We start from the raw sequence: 26391 nt of genomic DNA, 5'->3' as shown, positions 1-26391 counted from the left end.
CCATGCCCGCCTCACATCTTTTGTCATTAATACGTTTCATTATTTTCGCCACCATGCCCGCCTCACATCTTTTGTCATTAATACGTTTCATTATTTTGTTAAGGGCAAGTTAAAAAAAAAGACCGTAGATAACTTTATTTAATTATAAGGCTATAAAGACAATTACATTTTAAAACTGTCTCTTTAGTAGTATACTCAGTTGGTTAAGAAGAGCTGTTAAAAGCGTGTCCAACTTTGAGTACAATACTCAGTTTATCTTTTGGGTTCTAAAAGGGAACCAACATTTAGGAAACTTGATAATACTGTATTTTTGAAACTTAGAGCCAAGTAATATTTTTGTATTGCTATAGGCTCTCCTAAACTGGCTTGGAACACTGTTAGTTAATAAGCATTCCTTCCAGGGTTGTTCAGTTTGCTGCTGATCTCACTGTTGACGACTTATTGGACAAATAAGGAAGTAAACAGTGTTTTTTGGCCTCTGCTCTACTGAAAACATAGCAGAGAAGAACAAGAAGTTCTTGCCTACAAAATAGGAAAGTTTATTAGAATGAAAAACGTTTCTATTGAGCTTCTTACAATGGAGGAAACAAAAACTACTTTTAGTATATTTAGTATTTTAATTAGTATGATTTATAAGAGTGGTCTGTATATTTTAGAAGTGTCAGACTGTATTTATTTTTCTTCTGCTTGCTTAGAAACATCTACATATTTACATTTAATTTTATTAGAGATGATTCCTGAACCAGTAATTATTACTTCTCTGACAGTGTAGCATCTAGTAATAATGTGGAAAAGAAGTTACCTGGAAACAGGCAAGTTTTACTCAGAGATAAAAATTGTACTGAAAACCTTATTTGCAGAGCTTATTTTGTTATAGAAATAAAATTTCCTTTTATAGGCCTCTTCTTTTTTCTTTCTACCTGTTTAAAATTTTTAGATGAGTTAGGCTGCCTATATAACAGACAAATGTAATTTATTTGTTTTTACCTTTTTAGAGTTTTATTGAACTATAACTCATAGGTTATACATATTTGAAATGTACAATTTGTTAAGTTTTGACATATGTGTGCACAAAGACATGTGTGACATCACCACACAAAGTCATGAACATATTCATCACTCCTAAATTTTTCCCATACCCTTTTGTAATGCAGCTTTCTCAGTGCTTCCATTTTCATCACCACATAAGCATTCGAGTCCTTCCACTGTAGGTTACTTTACATTTTGATAGTTTTTTACAAATGGAATCATATTGTCTATACTTTTTTATCTGATTTCTTTCAGTCTGCTTGTTTTGAATTTCATATGTGTTATTGGATGCATCAGTATGCATATCTGTATACCGCTAAGAAATAGTCTATAGTATGGATATACCACAGTTTGTTTATACATGGGTTTATCAGGTGATCGAGACATTTGGACTGTATAGTTTTAAGGTAGTACAGGTAAAGCTGCTGTGGACATTTGTGTGTAAATCTTTGCATGGAAATATACTTTCACTTTTTAGATAGAAACTTAGGAATGGGATGTCTGTGTCGTATGGTGTATGTGTGCACTTAACTGTATTTAAGACAGGTGTCCCCGCTACTGGCAGGAGGTGAAGGACAGGGAAGAAAAAGACTTTCTATCTGTATTTACAGCTTTTTCCCATTGCTCAAAATACTGCCCTGTACTCCACCTCCTGTCATATCAGTGGCAACATCATGTTCTCATAGGAGCCTGAACCCTACTGCAAACTGCCCGTGCAAGGAATCTAGGTTGTGTGCTTCTTAGGAGAATCTAATGCTTGATGGTGGGTAGAGCCTACACGGTGATAAGTGCCAGGGAATATAAACATATATTAATAAAAAAAGAAGCAAGGGTTATATTTTTTTTTTTGGTGGATTTAGATTGATTAATGTTTTGCTAGTATTCTTTCTATTTTTATGTGCAAGAAGACCGTACAGTTCTACATCCTCTCATGTTCCTTTCAGGTATCAGTGTTATGCCAGTGTCATATAATAGGTTGAAAAGTCAATCAAGTTTATTCTTGTTCTGTGAATATATGTTAGAATTTGAATTATTCCTTTCTTGTATTCTGGGTAGAATTTACCAGTGAAGCAATTTGTGCTTGAAATCTACTTAGTGGAAATAATTTTTAACCTATCAACTCAGTTTCTTTAAGCATTGTAGGATTAATTAGGGTTGTTTGAGTCAGCTTTAATGTTATGTTTTAGAAATGTCTGTTTCATCTAAAATTTCAAGCTTCTGTACATTTATACCTAATATTCCTTTTTTATCTGTTCATAGGATTTTCTGGGACACTTTTTTCTTCTGGTTTTTTTAGATAGGGTTTCACTGTATAATTCAGGCAGGCCTTGAACTCACTTGTGTAGCCCAGGCTAGCTTCACACTCACAGTTTGCTCCTGAGTCTGGGATTATGGGTGTGCACCACCATGCTCAGCTTTTGTTTTTTATTTTGGTTATTTATATGTTATTTCCCTTTTTCCCTATCATTCTCATCAGAAGTTTATTAAGTTCACTAGTTCACTTTTGAGAGAACAACTTTTGGTTTGGTGATCCTTCTTTCTTTTCAGGATTAATTTGCTGACTCTGAAACATTTTAGGATGGATACTTTTCAGGCTTTGAAAATTCCCCACATATGCATTTAAGGATATAAAATTCCCTCTAGTTTTAGTTGAACTATGAAGTGTTTTCATTTTTGTCCATCTGTATTTAAGCATATAAAATTCTTTCTACTTAGTTTTAGTTCTATGTTTTTATTTTTTTCCATATGCATTTAAAGATTTAAAATTCCCTCTGCCTAATTTTAATTGTGCTATGAAATATTTTCATTTTTGTTCAGGTCAGCATTTTAATTATGACATGAAATGACTCTTGTGAATCATACTTCTATAGAAGTATAGTTTTTAATTCCTAAATATAACAAGATCTTCTGGCTATTTATTGATTTCTATAATTTTGTTTAACTTTTAAAATTTTATTAGTATGTGTTTGTAGTACATGCAGTTTATGGTCATCATGGGGAGTGGGTACATGTACACACTGCAGGTTGTTTCTTTTTTTAAAATCCTCTTCCCTCTTTGTTCCTTTCCTCCCTCTAATTTTCCTATTCTGATTTTCATTCTTGCTGGTATTATTAATCTTAGCTCATGTTATAGCATATAATGTTTGTATTCATTGAGATTATTAGGTTCTTGTACATGGCTATCTTTATTCTACTTATTTCTCCTTCCTTCCCCTCCTCTCAGCCTTTGCCCTTGTTTTCTTGGACCCCTTCCCTGTTGCAAGAGATCCATCTACTTGTTTCCTTCTATCCATCCTTTATTATTCTCTTTGTTGGTACTTGGCTCACTCAAGTCACATGCACACACATGCATGTGATATATATATTAGCAAATCTGACCAACTGAACATACATAGAACACTGTCCCCAACAACTAAAGATCATTCTTTATCAATAATGATTTTCTGTTTGAGTCTGTGAATTACTGAGAACAGTGTTTTAACACTTTTGGTTGTGATTATAGAATTCCATATCACCTTATAGTTCTGCCAGTTTGTACTCTATATATTTTGATGTCATGTTGTTACATATAAATTTTACATTTTTCTATTTTCCATTAACTATTTTATTTTTTATGTCTAGTAAAGCCTTAAAGTTCAGTGTCTTATATTAAAACATTCATTTTCATTTAGTATTTGCATGGCATATCGTTGGAGTTTTTTGTTTTCAACCTTTGTATGCTTTGTAAAAGAAATAAATTTAATTGAATTTCTTTTAATCTAGTGGTACTGCTTTCTTTTAATTTGAACACTTAAAATTTCACTTACCTGATTGAGTTACTGATAAATATATGGCTTTAAACCTACCGTTTGACTTTTTTTTCGGTGTTTTTTGTTTTGTTTTTTTTTCTCCGGTACCGGGAACCGAACTCACGACCTTGCGCTTGCCAGGCAGGCGCTTTTGCCGCTGAGCTAAATCCCCAGCCCCCTCTACCGTTTGACTTTTTTATATACTTTGTCATATCCATTGTTTTATCTTTCAGATTATTGTTTCTCACCTTTTTACTTTTTTTTCTTTTCTATTTACTTGGCTCTAGTATACTGTGTTTATATTACATTTTTGATTAGTCTAAAGATTATAGCAAATATACATTTAACTTGACAGAACTGTCAGCACTTTTTTTCTCTGCCCATACAAAGAATTAGTGAACTTTCAGCTTAGTCGAACTCAAACTTCATTATTGTTATGCTCTATATTGTCATTTATTTTGATTTCATATTTGAAGACTGTGTAAAATATTACTGTTCTTCTTTTATACAGTGTTCATTGGGTTTACCCAAATATCTACTGATTTTTCCGCCATTTGTTACTGTTTATGTTGTATTCCTAGGATTGTATTCCCTCAGCCTCAAGTACAGTATTTTAACAAGTACAGTTTTTAACAAGTACAATAGTTTCTTCTAATGCAGGTTAGCTCACAGTTTTTATTTTTCAGGAAGAATGTTTTTGCTGGATATTATGTATTCTAGGTTGGCGGTTATTTTCTTCTAATACATTTTGATTATCAGTCCACTGTTAAGTGGTTTCCAGTGTTGCTGTTGAAAAATGTGCTGTCACTTTCACCTGTTAATTCCCTTCAGGGGCTGGAAATTTAGCTCAGCGGCACAGCGCCTGCCTGGCAAGCACAACGTTGTGAGTTCAATTCCTGGTACTGGAAAAAAAAAACCAAAACCAAAAAAAAAACGAATTCCCTTCAAGTATATTTTCCTTGGGCTGTTGAAGAATTTCTCTTTGTTTTAGGTTATTTTGTAGGTACAGTGGTACTTAGGTTCACAAACTTGATTCTTTCCATTATTCTGGTCACAGACAGTTGAATGAAAACTGAATCAAATTCAATGGTTAGGTTCAATGTTGACCTTATGGGGAAATAGATTCAATTCTTGTCCAGTTTGGTTTGTGACCAGAATAGTGGAGAGAATTGAGTTCGTGACCAGGGTATCACTGTATATCAGGATGAATGTCTGCAGCTACTGTGTTAAATTCCAGTATTGTAGCTTTTAACTGTTGTGTACTTTGGGTTTTAAGTGTATGTTGCCTTTGTATAGTTTTCATGTCTCTCATTTTCTTAGATATTCTTTTAAAGTGCATATTTCTGTTTTTCAAATTTTCCTAAGTCCTTGATCCCGTTAACACTACTATATCATTAGCTTTTTCTCTTAACACTTTAGTTTTAATTTCTGAGATTTTTTAATTTTGTTTTTCTTTTCCCTCAACTGTGACATTTTAAATTTTCTTTCAGGGGCTGGGGATTTAGCTCAGCGGCAGAAGTGCCTGCCTGGCAAGCGCAAGGTCATGAGTTCGGTTCCCGGTACCGGAGAAAAACCAAAAAAAAAAAAAAAAACAAAACAAAAATTTTCTTTCATTATCTTACCATATTTTTAATGTATTCATATTTGTTTTACACATGTTTTGTTCTCATGTGTTATAGGCAGAGTTGCCTACTTTGCTTTTGTATATTTCTGTTAGCAGCTTTTCTGTTGCTAGGAAAAGATACCTAATACCCCAAAACTTGAAGAGAGGTTTACTTTTGGGTCTGAATTTCAGAGATCTCAGTACAAGGTCTGTTGGCTCCAAGGGAAGAACATCCTGATGGTTGAAAGCTATTCAGCTGAAGGGAAGAATGCCAAGAGGAAGCAGCCAGGGATCTGATATAGTCCCCAAGTTATCGACCCACCCAGACTTACCCACAAATGTGCTTTACTAATTTCCTAGGTGTCTTTTAAGGTATTCAAACTGACAATCAAGACTAACCATTACAATATTTGTAGAAAAGTATTTGGTGATTTTCATCTATTGCATGACTCCTTTTTTTTTGGTAGATTAATTTTTTTACATTTTATATCTTGGTATGAATCTTGGGTTCTGTTTTTTTCTTTAAATTACTATTAATCTTTGGATGAGGCAGGTTTTTCCTAGCTATTTTAAGGAGCTTCTTGGGTGCCAGCATTCTGTTCTAGGATAGCAGTTTTTTTTTCTTTTATTTCTTTTTCCTTTGGATTCTGTTACTTCACAGCTGTGAACATAATGCAGTCTTTTATTCCCCACTTGCCAAGTGCTTCCCAAAAGGTGGCTTTTTAAAAATAATACCTGCTCATCCATGCCTTCATGCCTTTGTTTATGCCGTATTCTCTTTGCCAGTTATTCTGTTTTCATCACTACTCACTCCAAATCATTTTCAGATCCACCATTTGCAAAATACTGGAGCTTCTTTTATTATTCTCTCCCTCACCTGTTCCCTCCTATTTTCCTTAATGCTATACTCCTCATTTTGTGCACAGGATTTTGTTAGTTTTCTGTGAGGTACAGTTCCAAACTATGTCAGTGCTCTATATTTTAGGGCTTTACAGTGTACCTTCTTTTTTTTTTTGGTTTTTTGGTTTTTTGGTTTTTCTCCGGTACCGGGAACCGAACTCAACGACCTTGCCCTTGCCAGGCAGGCGCTTTTGCCGCTGAGCTAAATCCCCAGCCCCTACAGTGTACCTTCTAATCTCTTAAGCCCCTTATGTGCATTTATTTAATTCTCTTACTTACCTTCTTGGTTAAGTTCAGTATTACTATCCTCATTAAATGAATGAGAATGATTAAGTAATTTGCCTAAGACAGAGTAACTAGTTAATGGTAGAGCTGAGATTTGAACTATGTCAGGAAAAAAATCTGTACCCTTATAAGTACGCTTTGTATCCTAGTAAATTTTTAGTAGTTCAGTTTACCAGTATAGGTTTTTGAATTATAAATACCATTCACATTTTTTGAAGAGTTTGATCAAGTTACTGGAATGAGTACTTTAAAAAAAAATCTGTTTCTATTCAACTTTTTTTCTTTTCAGTATTAAGAGAATGAACCTGAGTCCTTTGCACTGAGCTATATCCCCAACCCCTTTAAAATATTTTTATTTTGAGACAGGATCTCAGTGTATGGACTCATACTTGTGATTTCTCCTGCCTCAAGCCTTCAAGTGTACTGTGATCATAGGTGTGAGCAGCCATTTCCAGCTCCAGTTGTTTTATTTATGCTGCACAAGCTGTTTACCTACAAATACATTTTGAATTATTTTCTTTGAATGTGCTCTCAGCTTTAGGGAGAAATCAAATTTGATAGAAGTTCAGATGTAGAAAGCAATCTTAGAATCTTTTGTTTGTTTTGTTTTGATCCCAGATAAGGTTTGAATATCTTATTATTATTTTTTTTTTTTGGTAAAAGTTTCCTAAACTTCCTTTATTGATCATATACTTTTAAAGAATATCCATTTTAGGATAAAAAGTGAACGTATGTGTCCAGTGAGGACTTTATGAAGTGTGTTTAGTTTATATAGTCATAATCACAGAAATCGTAGGAATCATGAGAGTGATAATTGGACCTAGAGAATTTAAATAGTTTGAAGACTATTAGCAACCTGTTCTTCATTTGCTTTTTCCTGAGTGATATTTTAAATCTTTTTGGATATTTTTACTTTTATCAGATTCTTCTGATTTTCTGCTTTAGATTTTTGTCAAAAATAGACTTACCAAAATATTATCATGTGCCTGCCTGACTTCCTCCTGAAGCATAGTTTTGTTTTGTTTCGTTTTGTTTTAACTGATATGATTCACAGGCATCTTTAAAAATCTCATTTTAAAATTTGTTTTAAGACTTTCAAAATTGTAGTAGATGTTGTCATGTTTTTGTAAATGAGAATGTCATGATTGTTTCAATATAGAATTTAAGCTTTTTTTCTAAGTCATAAAATATCTACAAATAAGTATGCCAAAACAAAAGGTTTTGGGGAGATTTTTTAAGAATTAGAATTTTTAGGAATATGATGAGATTATTTAGGGTGCAAAGTTGTCAACTTTTTTAGATCTAGAAAGGTTTAAAAGGATCTTTTTTGAAAGTATTGTATTCTAAAATAATTTTACACTACTTCATTGCTCATTGTACTTTTATTGATTGCCTCACGAATTTTAGGCTCAGGGAAATTTGTTTCTAAAAATAAACTTCTTTTATTAAAAAATGAAGATTTTAAGCATGCTTTTATTCGTTTGAAAGAGAATTTACTGCTTACCAAATCATTAATGAACATTTGTATTGCTGGGGTTTTTGTTGAGGTTAGCAAAGAAGATTCTTAAGCCTTTTATTTCATGAATAATAACTACTGCACATAACCAACTCCAGATCTGATTTAGAGTATTTATTAGTAACCTAGTTTCCTTGGTGAGAGTCAATAATATGGGTTAAACAATAGCTTTAATTGGTTGATCTGGAAAGTATAACATAGTTTTTCATAAAGTCCTTAAGCAATATTTTTTATTTGGAGTGGTTAGATGGCTTAATAGTGTAAAATAGAGTTTTAAGAAGTCAAAAGATTAACAGTGCAGTTGGACAGTTGCGCAGAGGTGAGAAAGCTTGAATTAGTAAGCTTCTATTACTTATTTCTTCAGCCATAATTTTGCCAACAAATGAGATGGTTTGGTTTGCCTTTTGTTTGTTATTGTTTTGGTAGAATAGCTAACTTCTCAAACTAGCCATTACGTACATGAAATAACTTCCAACTAACAGGATTTCTTTTGGTAAACTTTCAGAAATAATGTCAAATGTAAGTTTTCTAGAAGAAATAAACAGTAATCTTCAGGCACAGTAGCCAGTCGGTGTTAAATGAGGGATAATATTTGCTCTTTTGTCATAAATATTTCATGTTTTTAGTTTTGTTCCTCGCCATTATTTTGTTTGATATTGTAGTACAATGATCTGGAATAAGAAGTTTTGTCTGACTTTTTCATTTGTTCTTAAGTAGAAAATATGAAATCTGCTATTTTAATATTTGACCTCAGATTTTTATTTAAGAAACTACGCTGTGATATATGGGTTACCTATATTTTACAGTCTATGAAAATAGAATATGGGGGCTGGGGATTTAGCTCAGCGGCACACTGCCTGCCTGGCGAGCAGAAGGTTATGAGTTCAATTCCCAGTACCGGAAAAAAAACAAACGAAAAGAAAAAAAAGAGAAAAGAAAATAGAATATGGATTTTGGAATTTACCTTTAAACTTTAATTTCTGTAGGCCTGATTTTCTAATCTTCACTTTATTAGTAATGTTCAGTTTTTTTTTTTAAAAGGGATAAGTGAGTTAACCTGTTTAGTGTCTTGCATCTATTCTTCTTTGGTGAAATCTTTTTTAAAAATTACTTTGTGATTTGATAATGCTATGTATGAGTGATATTCTTCAAGTTTTCTAGTAATCTCTGGAGGAATAAGCAGCATTGAAAAGAATTGTGTGCCTTCTTGACTGGAAGAGGCAAAGGGAATAAAGAGCAAGAAATAGGCAAATTAAAAAGTTTCAAAAACATCTTTAAAAAAATTCTTCGCTGCAAACATCTTGTCAGGGTGTCATCCTGTACTAGAAATAGCTGTTCTGGAAGTAGAATTTTATGAGCAGTTAATTTTGATGTAAGGGACTTAGTAATGTTAAGATGACTCAGCAGAATGTCCACTATGTGGCTGGGCAAACTTTCTCCCAATCCTTTGGCTATTTAAAAATACTTCTATTAAAATTTACTTTTATATTTTTAAAATTTGAAGTTTTTTTCTCCTTTCATTTAGGGTCTATTAATTTTATAAACACTTCCATTTCAATGAGTGTAAAATATTTTGATCATATCATTCCCCCTTTACCCTCTTTTATATCCTCTTTCCCTCCCCCTTATTCCCTTCCTCCTAATAATCCCTTATACATTTATATCACCTTTTTGGATTTTGCATGTCTTTCTCCCCCGCCCCAAATATGTCTTTCTGAGTCTGGCTTAACATTAAAATGATGATCTCCAGATCCATTTGTTTTCCTATAAATGGCAAAATTTTATTCTTCTGAATATGACTGAATACTACCTCGTGTGTGTGTGTGTGTGTGTGTGTGTGTGTGTGTGTGTGTGTTGTATTCATTCATCTGTTTATTGGTGCCTAGGCTGGTTCTATAGCTCGGCTGTTGTGAATTGTGCTGCAATAAATATTGGTATGCAGGTATCTCTATAGTATTCTTTAATTCCTCTGCGTACACAGTAATACCTTGATTCATGAATGCTTTGGCAAAATTTTGCTTCTGTTTGCAAACTCTACATCAGGTGAAGAACATGAACACAGCCATCTCCCACTCTGAATGTGGTTTTGACTTCCTCTAATTGAGATCCTGGTCACAGACCTCTGCACACTTGCTGTGAAGCTTTCTTGTGTGCTTTGTAGCACATACACTGCTGTATAGTTTATAAACATTTCTGTTTGTGAACAATTTGGTTGGCAAAAATTTTCCTTCTGATTGCAAACTCCACGTCAGTAAAGCCATCTTCCCCACACAAACAGGTATGTGGCCATCTCCTCCAGAGTCATGGAACAAATCAAGTTTGTGAATTAAGGTACCACTATATTAACCCAGCATAGCTCAAAAGAAAGTGCAGAGCAAGCGTGGCGGTAAAAGGAAAGTGCAGAGCGGTAGTGAAGTTGACAAGAATGCCCAGAGTGATCATGAAGGTAACCAAATGCAGAGGAAGAATGGTAAGAAGAAGGTTTTGAAGAAAATAACCATTGACTTGAAGAAGAAAATTATAGAAAAGCATGAGCTTGGTATTCCTGTGACTGATCTGGCCTCGAACTTTAAGATGGCAAAGTTAACAGCCATCAGTGGCACAGTGCCTGCCTGGCAAGTGCAAGGTCCTGAGTTTGATTTCTAGTACCAAAAAAAAGGCAACAATCTTGACTATTTTTGAAGAATAAAGATATAAAGATATCACCAAAGGAGCTGATGTGGTGAACGAGGTAATGATATTAACCAAGAATGGGACACAAGTCCTGGAAGAGGTGGGAAAACTTTGTTAGTGTAGTTGAGTGAGAAGCCCCTGGCAGGTGAGAGCATTAGTGAAGCTGTGGTCTGTGAAAAAGCCAGGAAATTGCACAGTGATTTATTGCACTACAAGTGCAACTAGTGATGAATTTAAAGCCGGTAGAGAGTAGTATGATTAATTCTGTAAGAGAATTGGCATCCACAGTGTGGTGAGATATAATGAGGCTTCCAGTTCTGACAAAGTCACTGCAGAAGCCTACAAGAAAAAGTTCTTGGAATTAATGAAGGCAGAAGAATATGTCACTCAACTACGATGAATTAGGGCTCTTGTGGAAGAAGATGCTGAACAGAACCTATATCACACCAAGGAAAAGGCACTGCCAGGGCATGGCCAGTGAAGGACAGATAGAACCTTTTGTTATGTGTGAATGCAAGCTCCAGCCTGATCATTCCCAGATCCATTCTGCATTCAAGGAACAGAATATGAACAAGGCCAGACTGCCTGTCATGTGGAGGGCCAATGCAAATGGTTGAGTCACAAGGCAGTTGTTTGAGCAGGGTGTGATGGTACACGCCTGTAATTCCAGCACTCCGGGAGGCTGAGACAGGAGGATCGTTGCAAGTTCAAGACCAGCCTGGGCTACAAAGTGAGCTCAAGGGCAGCCTGAACCGCATACCGAGACCCTGTCTCAAAAAGACAAAAAAAAAAAAGAAAAAGAAAAGCCAAGATAGTTGTTTGTGGAATGGCTGCATGTGTTCTCATCCACCATTAAAAAATATCCTTCTGACAACCAAGTGTCTAAAAGGTGCCTTCTTATGGACAGTGCCCCAGTGTACTCTTCAGCCTTGGTTGATGATACAGGTGCTGATTGTGACTTCATAAAGGTCAGATACAACCTTCCCCCAGTATGACACCTCTTGTGCAGCTCATGGACCAGCAAGTCACCTGCAGCTTCAAGAAGCTTTCCACAAAGACACTTTCCACCAGGTACTTTAATGTCACTGAAGAGATGTCCTTGACTCTTAAAGAGTTTTGTAGGAAGCATTTCAGTGTCCTCCACTGCATCAACCTCATTGACAAAACCTAGGAAGGTGTGATGTACTGGACCTTAAACTCAGCCTGGAGGAAACTGGTCAAAATATGTCACTGAATGTGACTTTGAGGGAGCAGATGTACAGGTAATGGAGGAAATTGTGTCCTTGGGCAACAGTATAGGTCTGGACCTTGATGGAGCAGTCGTAGAGCAGCTATTGAGGACCATAAGAAGGAGCTGATGACTGAAGAACTTGCTGAACTCCAGAGTGAACAGCATTCCACTGAGCAAAAGGAAGACAGGGAGGAGATTAGCAGTGATGTGGTAAAATCTGTTATGGAAAAATGGAATGAGTGCCAGGATTTCTTTGAGAAACACCCCTCCAACATAACTGCAACAAATGGAGTGTTGAATCTGATCAATGATAACGTCGTCTCTTATTTTTGAAAGTGTCTGCAGTGCAGGAAAAAACAAGTGACATTAGACAGATTTTTCATCAAAATTGACCCTGCAGCTAAGAGATAAAGGAGAGAGGAAACCCCTAAAGAGGCTTCCCAAATATCCCTACATAGGGGGCCTCTCCCTCCAAAAAATAATCTCCTCCCCACCTACCTTTCTGTTCTCTGTGCCGGAAGTCACCTCAACCAAGGTTAGTGTTCTCTCTCTCTCTTTGTACTGTATTGTAGTTCGTTTCATATTTTTGTGATTAAAAAGTAAATACGCTTCAGAATCTTATTTACATTGAACCTTATGGGAAAAATTGATTCATTTGGTGACTGATCTGTTTAGCAGCCAATTTGGTTTGCAACCAGATGAGTTCTTAACCAGAATTGTGGAACAAATTAAGTTTGTGAACTGAGGTATCACTGTTTTCTAAGGAGTGGTGTAGCTGAATCAAATGGTAACTCCTACTTTTTTGAGGAGCCTCCATACAGATTTCTGAAGTGGCTATACTAGTTTACATTCCCACCAGCAGTGTATAAAGGTTCCCTTTTCCTATATCCTTGCCAGTTTTTATTGCCTTTTCTATTCTTGGTGATAGCCATTCTGATTGGGGTGAGATGGAATCTCAGTATAGTTTTGTTTTGCACTTCCCTGATGGCTAAAAGTGATGAGTAGTGTTTCATAATGGCTGTTTGTAGTTCTTTTGAGAAGTGTCTGTTCACTTCATTTTCCCATTGATGAGTTTGAGTTTTCTGGTATTAAGTTTTTTGAGTTCTTCATATAGTCTAGATATTACTCCTCCATTGGAAGAGTAGTTGGCAAAATGACATTTTCCATACTAGAAGGACTAGAAAAATATTCCAAAATTCATATGAAAACACGAAAGATCAAGAATAAACAAAACAATCCTAAACAGAAGAGCAAAACTGAAGACATCATGATACCTGATCTCCAACTATACTACAAAGCCAATATAACTGAAACAGCATGGTATAGTAGTACCTTGGTCATGAACACTTTTGTTTGTGAACAGTTTAGTTCACAAACAGAAGCGTTTGCAGAATTTTATTTTGTTTGCAAACTCTGCATTGGGTGATGAACATGACTGTGGTCATCTTTCCCACACAAACACAAATGTGACCATCATTTCCAGAATTGTGAACTGAGGTACCACTGTACTAGCACAAAAGTAGATACACAGACCAGTGGAACAGAGTAGAGGACACAGAAACATGCCCATGTTAGGGGCTGGGGATTTAGCTCAGCAGCACAGCGTCTGCCTGGCAAGCGCAAGGTTGTGACTTCGATTCCCGGTACTGGAAAAGAAAACAAAACAAAACAACAAAAAAAGGAAACAAGCCCATGTGACTATAGTCATCTGATTCTGTACCAAAGAGCTAAAAATGTTGGAGGAAAATACAACCTCTTTAATAAATGATAATGGGAAAACTGTATATCCATTTGTATAAGATTGAAATTAAATTCCTGTCTCTCACCCTGTATAAAAATCAATTCAAAATAGATCAACTTAGATATAAGATCTGAAACTTTGAAACTGCTAAAAGAAAACATAGGAGAAACACTTGAAATCATAGGGACAAACAAAGCCTTCCTGAATAGGACTCGGGTAGCACCAGAAATAATAGCAAGAATCAACGAATGGGCTACATCAAATTACAAACCTTTTGCACAGCAACATAAAAAAGAGTGAAAAGTCAGCCTACCATGTGGGGTTTTTAAAAATTATGAGCATTTATTTTATCCTAAACACACCTGATACTGTGCTGTTAACAAATTCAGGAGAAGGTTGGTTTTCTCTTACCTAAAGTAAGCTCATCATAATTTTTTTTCTGTTTGGAGGACTTAGTATTTTAAACATTGGAAATAATCTCCTTTGTCAGCCTTACTGTAAAGGCCTTTGGCTATACTTAACTCTTCATTCTTGTTAAAAGGAGCTAATGTCAGTGTACAAAGCACTGCATATAGAAACATGGTGTGTCTAGTGAGTTGTGAGGAAGAGGCATTTCAGGGTAACAAAAGATATGAAAGTGGCTTAAACCCCTTAGTCACAGTTTGGATTTTGTGGTTTCAGTTAGGTGCATTGAACTGTAGCAAAGATATTAAATTGAAAATTACATAGTTTTAGGAAAAGGGGTGAGGAGCCAGGCATGGTGGCACATGCCTGTAATCCCAGCATTCGCGAGGCTGAGGCAGGAGGGTTGCCATGAGTTTGAGGACAGCCTGGGTTACATAGTGAGTTCAAAGCTAGTCTGAACTACATAGTGAGACCCTGTCTCAAAAAAAAAAAAAAAAAAAAAAAAAAGAGGAAGGTGAGCATGCTACACTCATAAAACTTTTTATAATATATTGTTAATTATTTTATTATTACTGTTCTTAATTTCTTCAATTTTTAAATTAAAACATCACCATACATATGTATGGGAAAATACATAGTACTGTATATATAGGGTTCTCTGATACCTAGTTTCAGGCATCTGTTGGAGGTTCTTGGAATATATCACCTCGTGAATGAAGAGGGGCTATCACAATATTATACAAAATTCTTCAAAAGTTTAGAAAATAGGTTCATGTATTTAGTTGTTTTATGGTTTTTCTTCTGGTAGATATACTCCTTAATGTAAAAATTTTGGAAAATAGAAAAGTACAAATCTCAAAAATCATCCTAATCCTGACAACCAAAGAAAATTACTTCTTTTTTTTGGTGGTGGTACAAGGGATTGACCTAGGGCCTTTGCACTGAGCTGTATGCCCTACTATTTATTTTTCATTGTGAGACAGATTTGCTGAGCTCAGACTTGCAGTTCTCCCAGCTCAGCCTCCAGCATGCTAGATCAGGGATGTACACCACTGGGCCTGCCTCATTTTTATCTTTCTGATGTATACCATTGTTTTATTTTTCCCTGTCTGTCTGTGTATTTATAGAATTATTTTATAAAAATTATTTCATGTTTGAGAATTTTGTTTTTTGACAGCCAGTTACGGTGTATGTGTATTGAACCCAGAACCTCATAAGTGCTAAGTGCATGTTCTACCACTGAGCCATTCCTGAAGCCCTCAGTTATATATTTTTTTTGTGGGACAGTTGTTTTTGATGGAAGGGAAACAATCATAAAGGTCTTGATGAGTAGAGTATATGTAAGCCTTTTAGGTTTAGGTAAGAGTGAATGGATGTGTTGGTTGAAAAAGCAATGAAGAGCATTTAATTTTACCTGCGGTGTTGATAATCACATAAACATCATGGATAGGATTCTTTAATTAGAGTTGTTGTTGCTGTGTCCACTGCCTTTGGAAATTTTAAAAGGTTTCGCCCAGTGGCTTTTTTCATTTTCTTTTAAGATAGAGTTACAAAACAATTAAGAAAAAGAAGAGATGGTGACTTTTTAAAAATGAACATAGGTAAAATCAAGCAGACCCACAGTGTTAAAGTAAGTATACTGGTTCTAGCAGTATATAACAGAGTTTGGAAGGAATTTCAGGCCCCATCCAACTAACAAATTTTACTTGTGCATGTGAGGAATTTGACCATTCAAAAGTTTTATAGCAAACTAGAATGGGAGACCACAGTAGTGTGGCAGGTGGTTACTGTTAAAAAGTGAATCTTGAGCTGGGGACATAACTCAGTGGCACAGAGTCTGCCTGGCAAGCACGAGGTCCTGAGTTTGATTCCCAGTACCAAAAAAAAAGTGACTCCTACTACTTTTCTCATTTTATTTTTGCTTTGTATTTTTCAATCTGAAGTTTCCTTATCTTCCATTTTCTCCATATATTTTCATCATTATGTAGAATTAATATATATTTTAAAAATCTAGGTGTTCATTGAATAATTTTATATTTAGTTTTAAAAGTGCATTTAAAAACTTATGTTCTTTTTTCAAAGTTGAACATTTCATTATTGTTTTACTTCTATATAATTTTAACTTTACTATTAATGTTATTATCATATTATTATGAATAGGAGCCCCACACATGTTATCTGAATAAAATTTCCAACTGTTATAATGGAAGAAGAATTTTGTTCAGAGTAAGCTGGATCGGGCAAGAATGGATAGAAAGGCTCATCAGGGAGTACATGCTACACTGTAAATACTCTAAAATAAGTTGTAAATATACTTGTTCCTTTTTGCTATAATAATTAAAATGTAAATACAATTTAGAGTGCTAATTTTTAAGGAACTTTATTTGTATAAGAATTTTAGAAATTGCTGAGGTAAAGAAAGAAATTTAGTGTGTATATATAGGGTGGAATTTCCCTTTAAAATAAGCTGAAGCACTTGAAAGCTGAAAAGGTTTGTTACAGCTGAGTTTCGTAAATTACCCAGAAAAGAAGGGATTAGGGAGACTGATCTAATTGCATGGCACTGACAAATATACAAGTCATGGAAACAGTTTTATGTATAAATTATTTGGGTGAGTCTTTGCTTTCAGGTATAAAAAGTGAAACGCTTATTCAGGTTGAAATCAGACTCAAAAGAGAATTTATAGTGAACATAGCTATGAATTATGATGCATTTGTGTACGTGTAAAATAAAATCCCAGTTTGGAAAGGAAATGTTATTACATCACATAACAAGAAGTCCAGAGATAAGATAGATTTTATGATTGGTTGGTTTTGTGTCCAATTTTCTTTATCGCTCTCCACTCTGTCATTATAGAATCGATTTTATTCTCTTGCCTCTACAAATTGACTGTACATTGCATATGGATATGAAAATGTCTAGAGGAATAAAATTGGATTATTTTTCTCACCTGTATATCTATTTGCAAGCAATGAAGCACTGCCTAAAGAATTGAGTTCCATACTATTCCTAAACAAATATTTGTTGAGGGGAGTGGGTTAGGGCTTGATAATCATTCAGGGTAGAATACAGTTATAATAGCTAGTGTAACAGCTCCTCTTAGGAAGTACATGTTCCAAAACCACTACCTAAGAGCTATGTGATTTTGGTTAAGTTTTTAAATTTTTCTAAATATGTATTTCCATATGTGTAAAATAGAGATGGTAATGCCTGGTTTTTAGGGATGTTTTTAGAATTAAACCAAAGAAGTAGAGCAGTACAGAATCTAGCATTTGGAAAATATTCAATAAATAATAATTCTTTGCATAGTACAATTGTTTTACATCTTCTTTGACCTATTAGTCTGGTTTTCAATCTGTATATGTGACAAAAACTTTATAAGGTCTTACAAATAAATGAATCTGCTGCTGGAAAAGTAAAGGGAGGATGGATGGAGGGGTGAAAAAGAAGAGGATTGAAATGTATTATGTGCATGTATTAATCCCCTACAGTGATTATAATCATTATGTAGTAAGCATGTACTAATAAAGCCAAAAAAAAAAAGAAATATACTATTACATTGCTGGTACTTTTTTTCTTGTTTTTGAGGCAGGGTCTCACTATGCAGTTCAGAGTGGCGTTGAGCTCACTTTGTAGCCCTTGTTGGCCTCGCACTTGTAGTGATCCTCCAGCTTCAGTATCCCAAGTGCTGGGACTACAGGCATTTGCTGCTGGTACTTTTGCTATGTACAGTAGTTTTGTACAAAAAAAAAAAAACAAAAAAACCCAAAACCTATATAATAATGGAAATTGCACCATAAAGGTGCAGTAATTTTATGTTCTCTTGAAGATGTGTTGTAAAGTACCTAAACTAAAGATTTTGGTTTTCCATTCCTTTTCTAGATCTGTTGTATTTTGGTAACAAAAAGTACTGACACAAATCACTGTTGAGGGGAAGGGATTGGAGTGTAGTGAATCCATTTCATTTGTGGGTATAGAGATTAAACATGTGATACTAAAATAAAGATGTGGGAGATCACATAACAGAATTAAATGTAATTTTCCTGATCTTTATGCTTTCCTCTTCCTATTGTATTTAAATAAATGCCAGAAACAGTTTTTAAAGGCTGTGCATGTCTTTGTTTCAGTGACCTTTAGAACATTCCTTCAGCTAGGCGTGGTAGCGCATGCCTGTAATCCCAATACTCGGGAAGCTGAGGCAGGAGGATTGTTGCAAGTTTGAGGTCAGCCTGGGCTACAAAGTGAGCTCAAGGTCAGCCTGAACTGCATAGTGAGACCCTGTCTCAAAAAGAACATTCTTTTAGGTTATTTGTAAGTTATTTTATTTTCTGTTTCTGTTTTGTAACCTTAAATTATCTTCCAGCTTTTTTTTCCTCCCAGTTGATGCCCACTTCTTTCATGGTCTGTATTTATATCCTCTGTTAATACCACATAGTTGTCCATATATAATATATATTATACTATATATAATAGGTGCAATAATGTTGGGAAATACAGTACATTAGTATGATCTGCCACTAATGCAGTTTGTTATGTGGTTATGTCAACTAATGTTTTAGTTTTTATATTTAGAGGGAAGCATGAAGAGAACCTGAAGTGACACATATTTTATGAAAATGTGCTGTTGTACTAGTGACACATTTATAATTATTCTTAATGTAGGCCTTTGCATTTTAATCTTTTTTTCTATAATAAAAAGTCTGGCTAGGATGTAATTCTTTCTCATTCTTTGGTATTTGTAGATGGCTTGTTCAATCAGTATATCAGTCAACAGGAATATAAACCACGATGGAGTCAAATCATTCCCAAAAGCACCAAAGGTAAGTCATGCTTTCTAGATTGGGATGCTTTTTCTTTAGCATCTCAGTCTTCAGTTTTCCCAAGATAGCTCGAGTGTTATGGTACTTTGTTTATAAAAAGCAGGGATTTAAAACAACCTGTATATACCTTAACTAGATAGCAGAGTTATACACACACACACACACACACACACACACACACACACGCCCCTCCCCCCCATTGAAGTATATCAAACCTATGGTCTTGTATATGCTAGGCAGAATCTCTGCCACTGAACTACATTCTGAGCCCTACTTTATTATCTTTTAAACTTTTACTTTATTGCTACAATAAAGGCTGGTCAGTTGTGGGGGTTTTTTCCCCCCACAGAATACATATTATAAGCTGCTTTCCTAAAGAATATTAAAATTATGGCTGGGTGTGGTGGTGCATGCCTGTAATCCCAGCACTGGGGAAGCTGAGGCAGGTAGATAGTTGCAAGTTTGAGGCCAGCCACGGCTACAAAGTGATTTCAAGGCCAGCCCGAACTGCATAATGAAAAACACGCTGTCTCAAAAAGACAGAAAAAAAGATACTAAAATTAAAAGGCTGAAGTATATGTGTTCCTGAAAACTTCTAAGATCTGCGAAATTACCCTCTAACCTTAACAGGTCTTCTTAGAAAAACAAGTGGTAGACCATTATAAGAATGTGGAACTTCTAACCAGATACTGATAAAAACCAGTATAATCTAATAAAAATATAGTACTGTTGAATCTTTACAGGCATTTATATTGAGTACCATAGTGAGTTTGGAGCCTTAAGGTTTGGGGCTTATGCTTTCTTATTAGACATGAATCCCAGAGGACATCAGCTTCTAATAGGAACTGTTTTCTTCAATACTTAGAGTCTGGGTCAGAGTTTAAACTTTTTCATTAATCCATTATTTTCATAGAGGGGGAGTTTTTGTCTCTTCATCTGTACTAATTGCATTATTTTCATACACAGGGAGGTTTTTGTCACTTCTTCATCAGCACAAACTTCTTTGTCAGTTAATGTAGTGAAAAGTGTAACAGTTCTTCAGTGCACTGCTTTCATTAAAGGAAGGAAATTCTATGGGATATTTTTTACCTTATGGACTTAATATATTACTAAAGCCTTCTCTTTAACTGGGAGAAAGCTTCCCCTTCATCATGTTAGATATAAATATGCAGAGAAAAGTTTTTCTTGAACTTCCATAATTTCTTTGTTAACATGGATATCATTCTACTTTACCAGTTATGTGTGAGGTAATTTTCTTAAAAGACATACATATATTTGGAAAATAATGAATTAAAATAAATATATAAAATGAAAACAAATATATTTACTTAATCAGTTCTTAGAAGTGACAGTGCTGACTGGGAGGGGAAGAAGAAAAGGGCAAACTTCTAATGATTTTGAACTGGAAAATCTCAATACCCACCTATTAAAAATGAAAAAGAATTTCCAGGAAATTTGTGAATAGCCATCAAATATAGTAGTAACCCAAAGGCTTGGTTTTCTATCAGATTTTCATTATGTACTGTCATGTACTGTGTGACAGTGTTTTGGTCAGTGATGATGATCCCATAAGTTTATAAGGGAGCTAAAAATACCCTGTCACTTGGTATTTTTACTGAACCTCTTCGGTGTTTGGGTATGTGAATATACACAAATATTAAACCCTTGTGTTACAGTTGCTTACAATATTCAGTATAGGAACATGCTGTACAACAGTGATAGCGAGCCTTTTAGAGCTTTCAATGATATAAACAGCCCACTGTGGCATGTGTGCCACAGATTCGCCACCACTGTTCTACAGGTTTATAGGTTAGGAGCAATAGGCTTTACCTTGTAGTTTGACAGGTAGTAGGGGGTACCATCTAGGTTTGTGTAAATATACTCTATGGTATTCACACAGTGACACATTTCTTAGAACATTTCTTCATTTATAAATGGTACATGACTATATAGGAAATGATGCTTTAATTGTTTTTATAAGCCCTATGAAATTGATAAAAAGATAAAAAGTTTTCAGTTTTACCTAAGTAAAACAGGGAACCTTATTAGCCAAGTTTTAGTCAATCAAAAAGTTATTAAGAAAACATATTGAGGCTGGGTATATAGCTGAGCGGCACAGCACGTGCTTGGGAAGTGCAGGGTCCTGAGTTCAATTCCTGGTTCCAAAAAAAGAGAAACATGTAGACTTTCTTGTTTATATTAAGATATCAGCGTTTTTTAGAAAATTTTTATTGCAAAGAGAGTAGTAAATGAGAAACAAACAAAAAATAGAACAGTAGCAGCATACCAGTATCACAAACATAAAGAAATCAAAGCAAGAACATTTAAGATGATACAGGGTTTCAAGACAAAATAATACGAATTAGCGGTGGTTGTTATATTACATACTGCTATCCTCAGCTATGTTGCTCAGATTACCAGTTGTAAGAATGGAAGATTGCTCAAACCATTTAAAGAGAATAAGAAAATAATTATTAGATAAAACATGAGAGATAATACAGAGTTTCACTAGACAAGATGGTAGGAATTCACCATTGTAATTCCATTGCATGTTGTTACCTTCAAATCAGTTGCTCAGATTACCAGACATGAGCATGCAAAAGGATATTGGAATTTTATAACCTTTTGGAGCCATTCAAATGAGGTTATTTCTTCATTTATATAAGACTTAATGTAAGGTAGGATTAGGTATAAAAAACACCAATCATTTTTCACTGATTGTTTTTACCTGCCTACTGAGCTCTGAGTAAAAGTAAAAATCAAAGTGAAATAAACCTTACAATTTCTCAGTCAGTATTCAGAATAGTTGATTAAATTATGTAGGGACTGATTTTTGAAACGCTGTCACAAAATAAATACAGGGGATATAGCTCAGTGGCAGAAGTGCCTGCCTGGCAAGTGCAAGATCCTAAGTTTGATTCCCGGTACCAAAAAACAAAGCAAAACAAAACAAAAAAAAACAAATACAGTAAAGAAATTATTAATGTAAAACTCAACAACATCTTAGTTTTCTGTAGCTAGTTTTTATGGACCTTAAAACTGCTTATTGTACTAAGAAACTGTATCTGGAATATAGACGTGAGACCTGATTTTGTGGTTGTTATGTACCTTCACTTTGACACTTCAGTACTGTAGCTTTGAGATTTTTGTCTTAGTCTTTTGTAGAATACCCAGTATCCTTGTTGATTTATGACATTGTTCATAAATAAACTGAAAATAGCTTCTGACTGCATTAATAGCTTGAAGGCACTTGGAAGGAGGATCACAATAATTACAGACATAGATTTAAGTTGTACTGTTTTTAATGAATGCTTTTACTTATTTTTAATGTGTTGAAAGAGTAATTGTGGGTTATTTTTATTGTGCAATACAGACTTAAAAGTTACTGTAGATTTGCAGTTGTTCTTTTTCACTCTTTTAAAAGAAAACTTCATTTCTGGTTTAGGTGATGGAGAAGACAACCGGCCAGGAATGCGAGGGGGCCATCAGATGGTTATTGATGTTCAAACAGGTTGGTAATACTTGCAGTGGAAAGTAACATCTTTTGAAAAATTGTGAAGTTTTTCAACGCCTCAATAATTCTAAGAGTTAAGGTATTATTACTCATTAGTAGTAAATTCAGGTAATACCTGCCAGCACATCATTGACTTGCATTTTAAAATATCAGATAAAAGTGAATATACAAAAAAGGGAATATACTTCTTTTTATTCATTAGAAGGGTTAAATGTTACTGGTTATTGCTAAGTAGCAAAGAAAATAAGCATTGGCCGTAGGCATAACCTAAACCAGAGTGTCAAGTGAGATAGGGAAGGCTACTGCACAAATGAAATTACCTTACCTAAAAGAAATGTATTAATACAGCCCTTTATTTGTGTGTGTATGCAAATCTGTAGTTTACATGTGTTTACATATATTCAAGGAAGACGGAAGTATTTTTGGGTTTTTGGTGCATATATTTTAATATGGTAATCTGAGCATTATTAGACTTAAAAAGTAAGATATATCTTTGATATCAAAGTAGACAGTGAAGTGTTAAAAGATTGCTGTGGTTAATATATAGATATAAGTTGGAGAAATGTTTATCTCTAGTGTTCAATTTAGAAAAGAAACTATGTTTGTGAAGGTCCTTTAAGGTATAAAGTGAAACATCAGAAGACCTGATTGTAGAAGGCATTATTTTTTCAAAATGGGAAGGCGAAGAACTGGCTTGTTAGGACCAGAGAAAGAAAGCAAAGAAGAAACAGGGTGGGGGGTGAAGAGTGGGTAGAGCTAGCAGTATGGTAGAAATGTCACACTTTGTGACATGACTTTCTCTTTCTAACTAAAATCTTAGGTGTTTTCTCTATTAAAGTTGATTTGGGAATTTTCTTTCCTTTGTGTTTTTTAAAACAAGTTCTTGCTATGTTACCCAAGCTGGCCTCAAACTCCTGGGCTAAAGCTGTCTTCCCACCTTAGCTTCCTATGTACCTGAAACTATACTGTATAGGCATGTACTCTCATGTCTGCTTTGATTTGGGAGATGGATTGATTTGTAGAAACTGGTAAGGCAGCTAGGTTTTGGGTCCCTATTGAGGAGGGCAGAAGTAACGTTGCTTCTGAAGACTCAAGTGTGTGTGGATGTACAAAGAAATGTAAGGAAAGATGCCCTGGGACTTGAATAAGTCATAGAGAAAGCTTTGAACTTTCAAAGGACTCTGGTTGGACGTGATGGTACATGCCTATAATCCTAGCTCTTGGGAGGCTGAGGCAGAAAGGAGGGTCACTGGGAGTCCAAGGGCAGCCTGGCTACATAGGGAGTTCAAGGCCAGCCTGAACTGCATAGTGAGACCTTGACTCAAAAAGAAAAAAGAAAAAAACCCGAAAATTCTGAAGTTATGATTCAGGTTAAACTTAAACAGATATCTTATGAATGTCTGTGATCCAAGAACCTGCTGTAATCTAGAGAAAGAGAAAAACCCCCAAAAATACTACTTAAAGGTCTAACAACTTCAGACCTTGTCATTTCTAGTCTCTTGCTCCAGCTACCCATTACTGTCCAATTCCCTTTCTGCCATCATTCTCCCCCTCTCCCTTTTTTTAGTATTTCCATGTACTTATGTGAAACTTCATAAATGGACTTTAAGAACGTCCACAATAATACTAAAATGGTGTACAAAATTTGTTTCTTGTGTATTTTCCGGGGAGATTCACTACGTATGTAACCTGGTGAAACACACATGACTGTCCCATTGGGTGGCTTGCACCAGTGGTATTTAAGCCGCCAGGCAGTGAAACATATGGATTATGGCCCTGTTGTGAATGTATTAAATGGTTAGAAATAATTTTTGACATTCTGTAATACTGCTGAATTAGGTATTCAAATACAGTTTCAAATAAATACCTTACTTCATATTGGTATTGTTCAATCATTTTGTTTCTTTTAGGAGCTTCACCTGTACTTAGAATGAGATAAGAAAAATGATAACCATTGGTAATTTCCTACCATTTTGTCTGTAATTTGCTAAGTCCCCCCTATTATTATGTTATCCTTCATTTATTCTTTAAAATAAAAAAAAAAAGAGATAAGAAGCTGTTTTTGGGTTATGAGAGGTGGTATAAACTGACTTGCACTTTTAAAAAAATTATATGAAAAAATGAAACAATTCTGTAACAAAATAATAAGAGAATAACTATAGTTAATACACTCTGTATCATAAGCTTAAAAGTAGTTACTCAGAACATAAGAAGTAGACAAAAAGACTGTTAAAGGCAGGTGTGGTGCTGCAAACCTGTAATTCCACCATTAGGGAAGCTGAGGTAGGAGGATCTCTGTGAGTTCGAGACCAGCCTGAACTACACAGCAAGACCCTGTCTCAGAAAAAAAGCCCAAAACTCTCTTATAGAAAAAAACAAACAGGCACTCAAAACTTTCTTTTCAATGAACTAAGAGAAACTAGTAGTATAAATGGAACAAATCAGCATGTGTAGTAAAATAATTTTGAAATATTATTTGAACTTCTCCCTGACTTCCTATTTTCTATATTGTTTCATTCTTTACTTGTATGTATATATCTTTGGAGTTTCTTATACAAGAGAAACTGTGCAGTATTTAAGCTTGTGTGTCTGACTTATATTTCATTTATATTATGTTTTCAAGTTGCATCCATTTACCTATGAATGCTTCACGTTTGTCTTTATGGCAGAGTAGTATTCCATTTTAACAAAACAAACTAAGTCAAAGGCAGAAGCAGACAACCTTTGTAGGAAGCTGTACTTGAGAAATCATGAGAACATTGACTGATCTAAGAATGGTAGTAGTAATGTTGAGAACTGGTCAGATTTGGGATGTGTTTTGGAAGTATCTGCTTGTCTTACTTTTCTCTTGTTGCTGAGACAAAATACCTGATGCCCAAAATTAAGGAAGGAGAAGTTTATTCAGCTCACAGTTTGTGGAGGTTTCAGTCCGTAATCAGCTGGCTTCAAGTTAGGGTGGCACATGTCAGAGGGCAACAGTTCATGGTGGCAGAAGACAGCAAGAGCAACAAGAGCAGAAAGGGGGAGGAATAAGTGAGCAAGCTTTTCTCCCTGCCTTATATTGTATGCAGGCTACTGGGAGTGGGTGTAGCACTCATACCCATAATCCCAGCATTGGATCATGAGTCAGTCACAAACTCTGGAAGCCCACCCCACAACTGCATGAGGCTTTGGGGAGCAACCCAACACACACCATAACACTGCTGTAGTTGGAGTGCATCTCCCAGTGATCATTTGTTGAGATTTAATCCTTAATGTGAGGCATTAAGAGGGTGGAAAGCCAGGCTTGGTGGCACATGCCTGTAATCTCAGCGCTCGGGAGGCTGAGGCAGGAGGATTGCCATGAGTTCCAGGCCAGTCTGAGCTGCATAGTAAGTTCAGGGCCAGCCTAGACTACATAGTGAGACCCTGTCTTTTAAAAAAAAAAGTGGAAATTTAATCCAACTGTGGTGTTTTTAGAGGTGGACCTTTGAGAGGGGATTAGGATTGCCTAAATTCACCAGGGTGAAGCCCCATGGTTGAATTACCAATGGCTTTATAAGAAGAGGGAGAGAGACTAAAAGATACACAGATGTGCATGCAGGCTTCCTGTCTTTTACTGACCTGCCTTGTAACTTGCAAGAAAGACATCATAGAAATATAGCTTCTATACCTTGGACCTCCAGAACTGTAAGCCAAAATAAACGTTTTTTGTTAAAGCTCATGCAGTCTTGTGGTATTATGTTATTAGCAATAGAAAACTAATTAATACACCATCATGTAGAGCTGACAGGGTTTGCTGATGAATTGCATGTGGGGTATCAAAAAAAGAAGTTAAGGAAAACTCTTAAGATTGTGACCGGAGAAATTAGAAAAATAGTACAGCTGTTCTCTACGGGTAAAAC

At 35.2% G+C, this 26391-nt stretch overlaps 1 protein-coding gene across 4 annotated transcripts in view; it reads left to right on the top strand.

Annotated features, from left to right (window-relative positions):
- The window catches only part of Mkln1 (muskelin 1, intracellular mediator containing kelch motifs), a 316551-nt gene that overhangs the window by 219065 nt on the left and 71095 nt on the right, over window positions 1-26391 (top strand). For all 4 annotated transcript variants that reach the window (XR_259906.2, XM_005377548.2, XM_013510638.1 and 1 more), the window contains 2 exons: window positions 18916-18993; window positions 22439-22504. Coding sequence is in view for 3 of the 4 variants with exons in the window: in XM_005377548.2 (XP_005377605.1) it covers window positions 18916-18993; window positions 22439-22504 (144 nt within the window). In the remaining variant the exon portion in view is untranslated. The remainder of the gene's footprint in view (window positions 1-18915; window positions 18994-22438; window positions 22505-26391) is intronic.

Source organism: Chinchilla lanigera, unplaced genomic scaffold (genome assembly GCF_000276665.1).
Source record: "Chinchilla lanigera isolate Chin_1 unplaced genomic scaffold, ChiLan1.0 scaffold00009, whole genome shotgun sequence".
Classification (NCBI taxonomy): domain Eukaryota; kingdom Metazoa; phylum Chordata; class Mammalia; order Rodentia; family Chinchillidae; genus Chinchilla; species Chinchilla lanigera.
The sequence above is the reverse complement of the archived record's forward strand: the minus strand, read 5'-3'. Positions and strand labels throughout refer to the sequence as shown.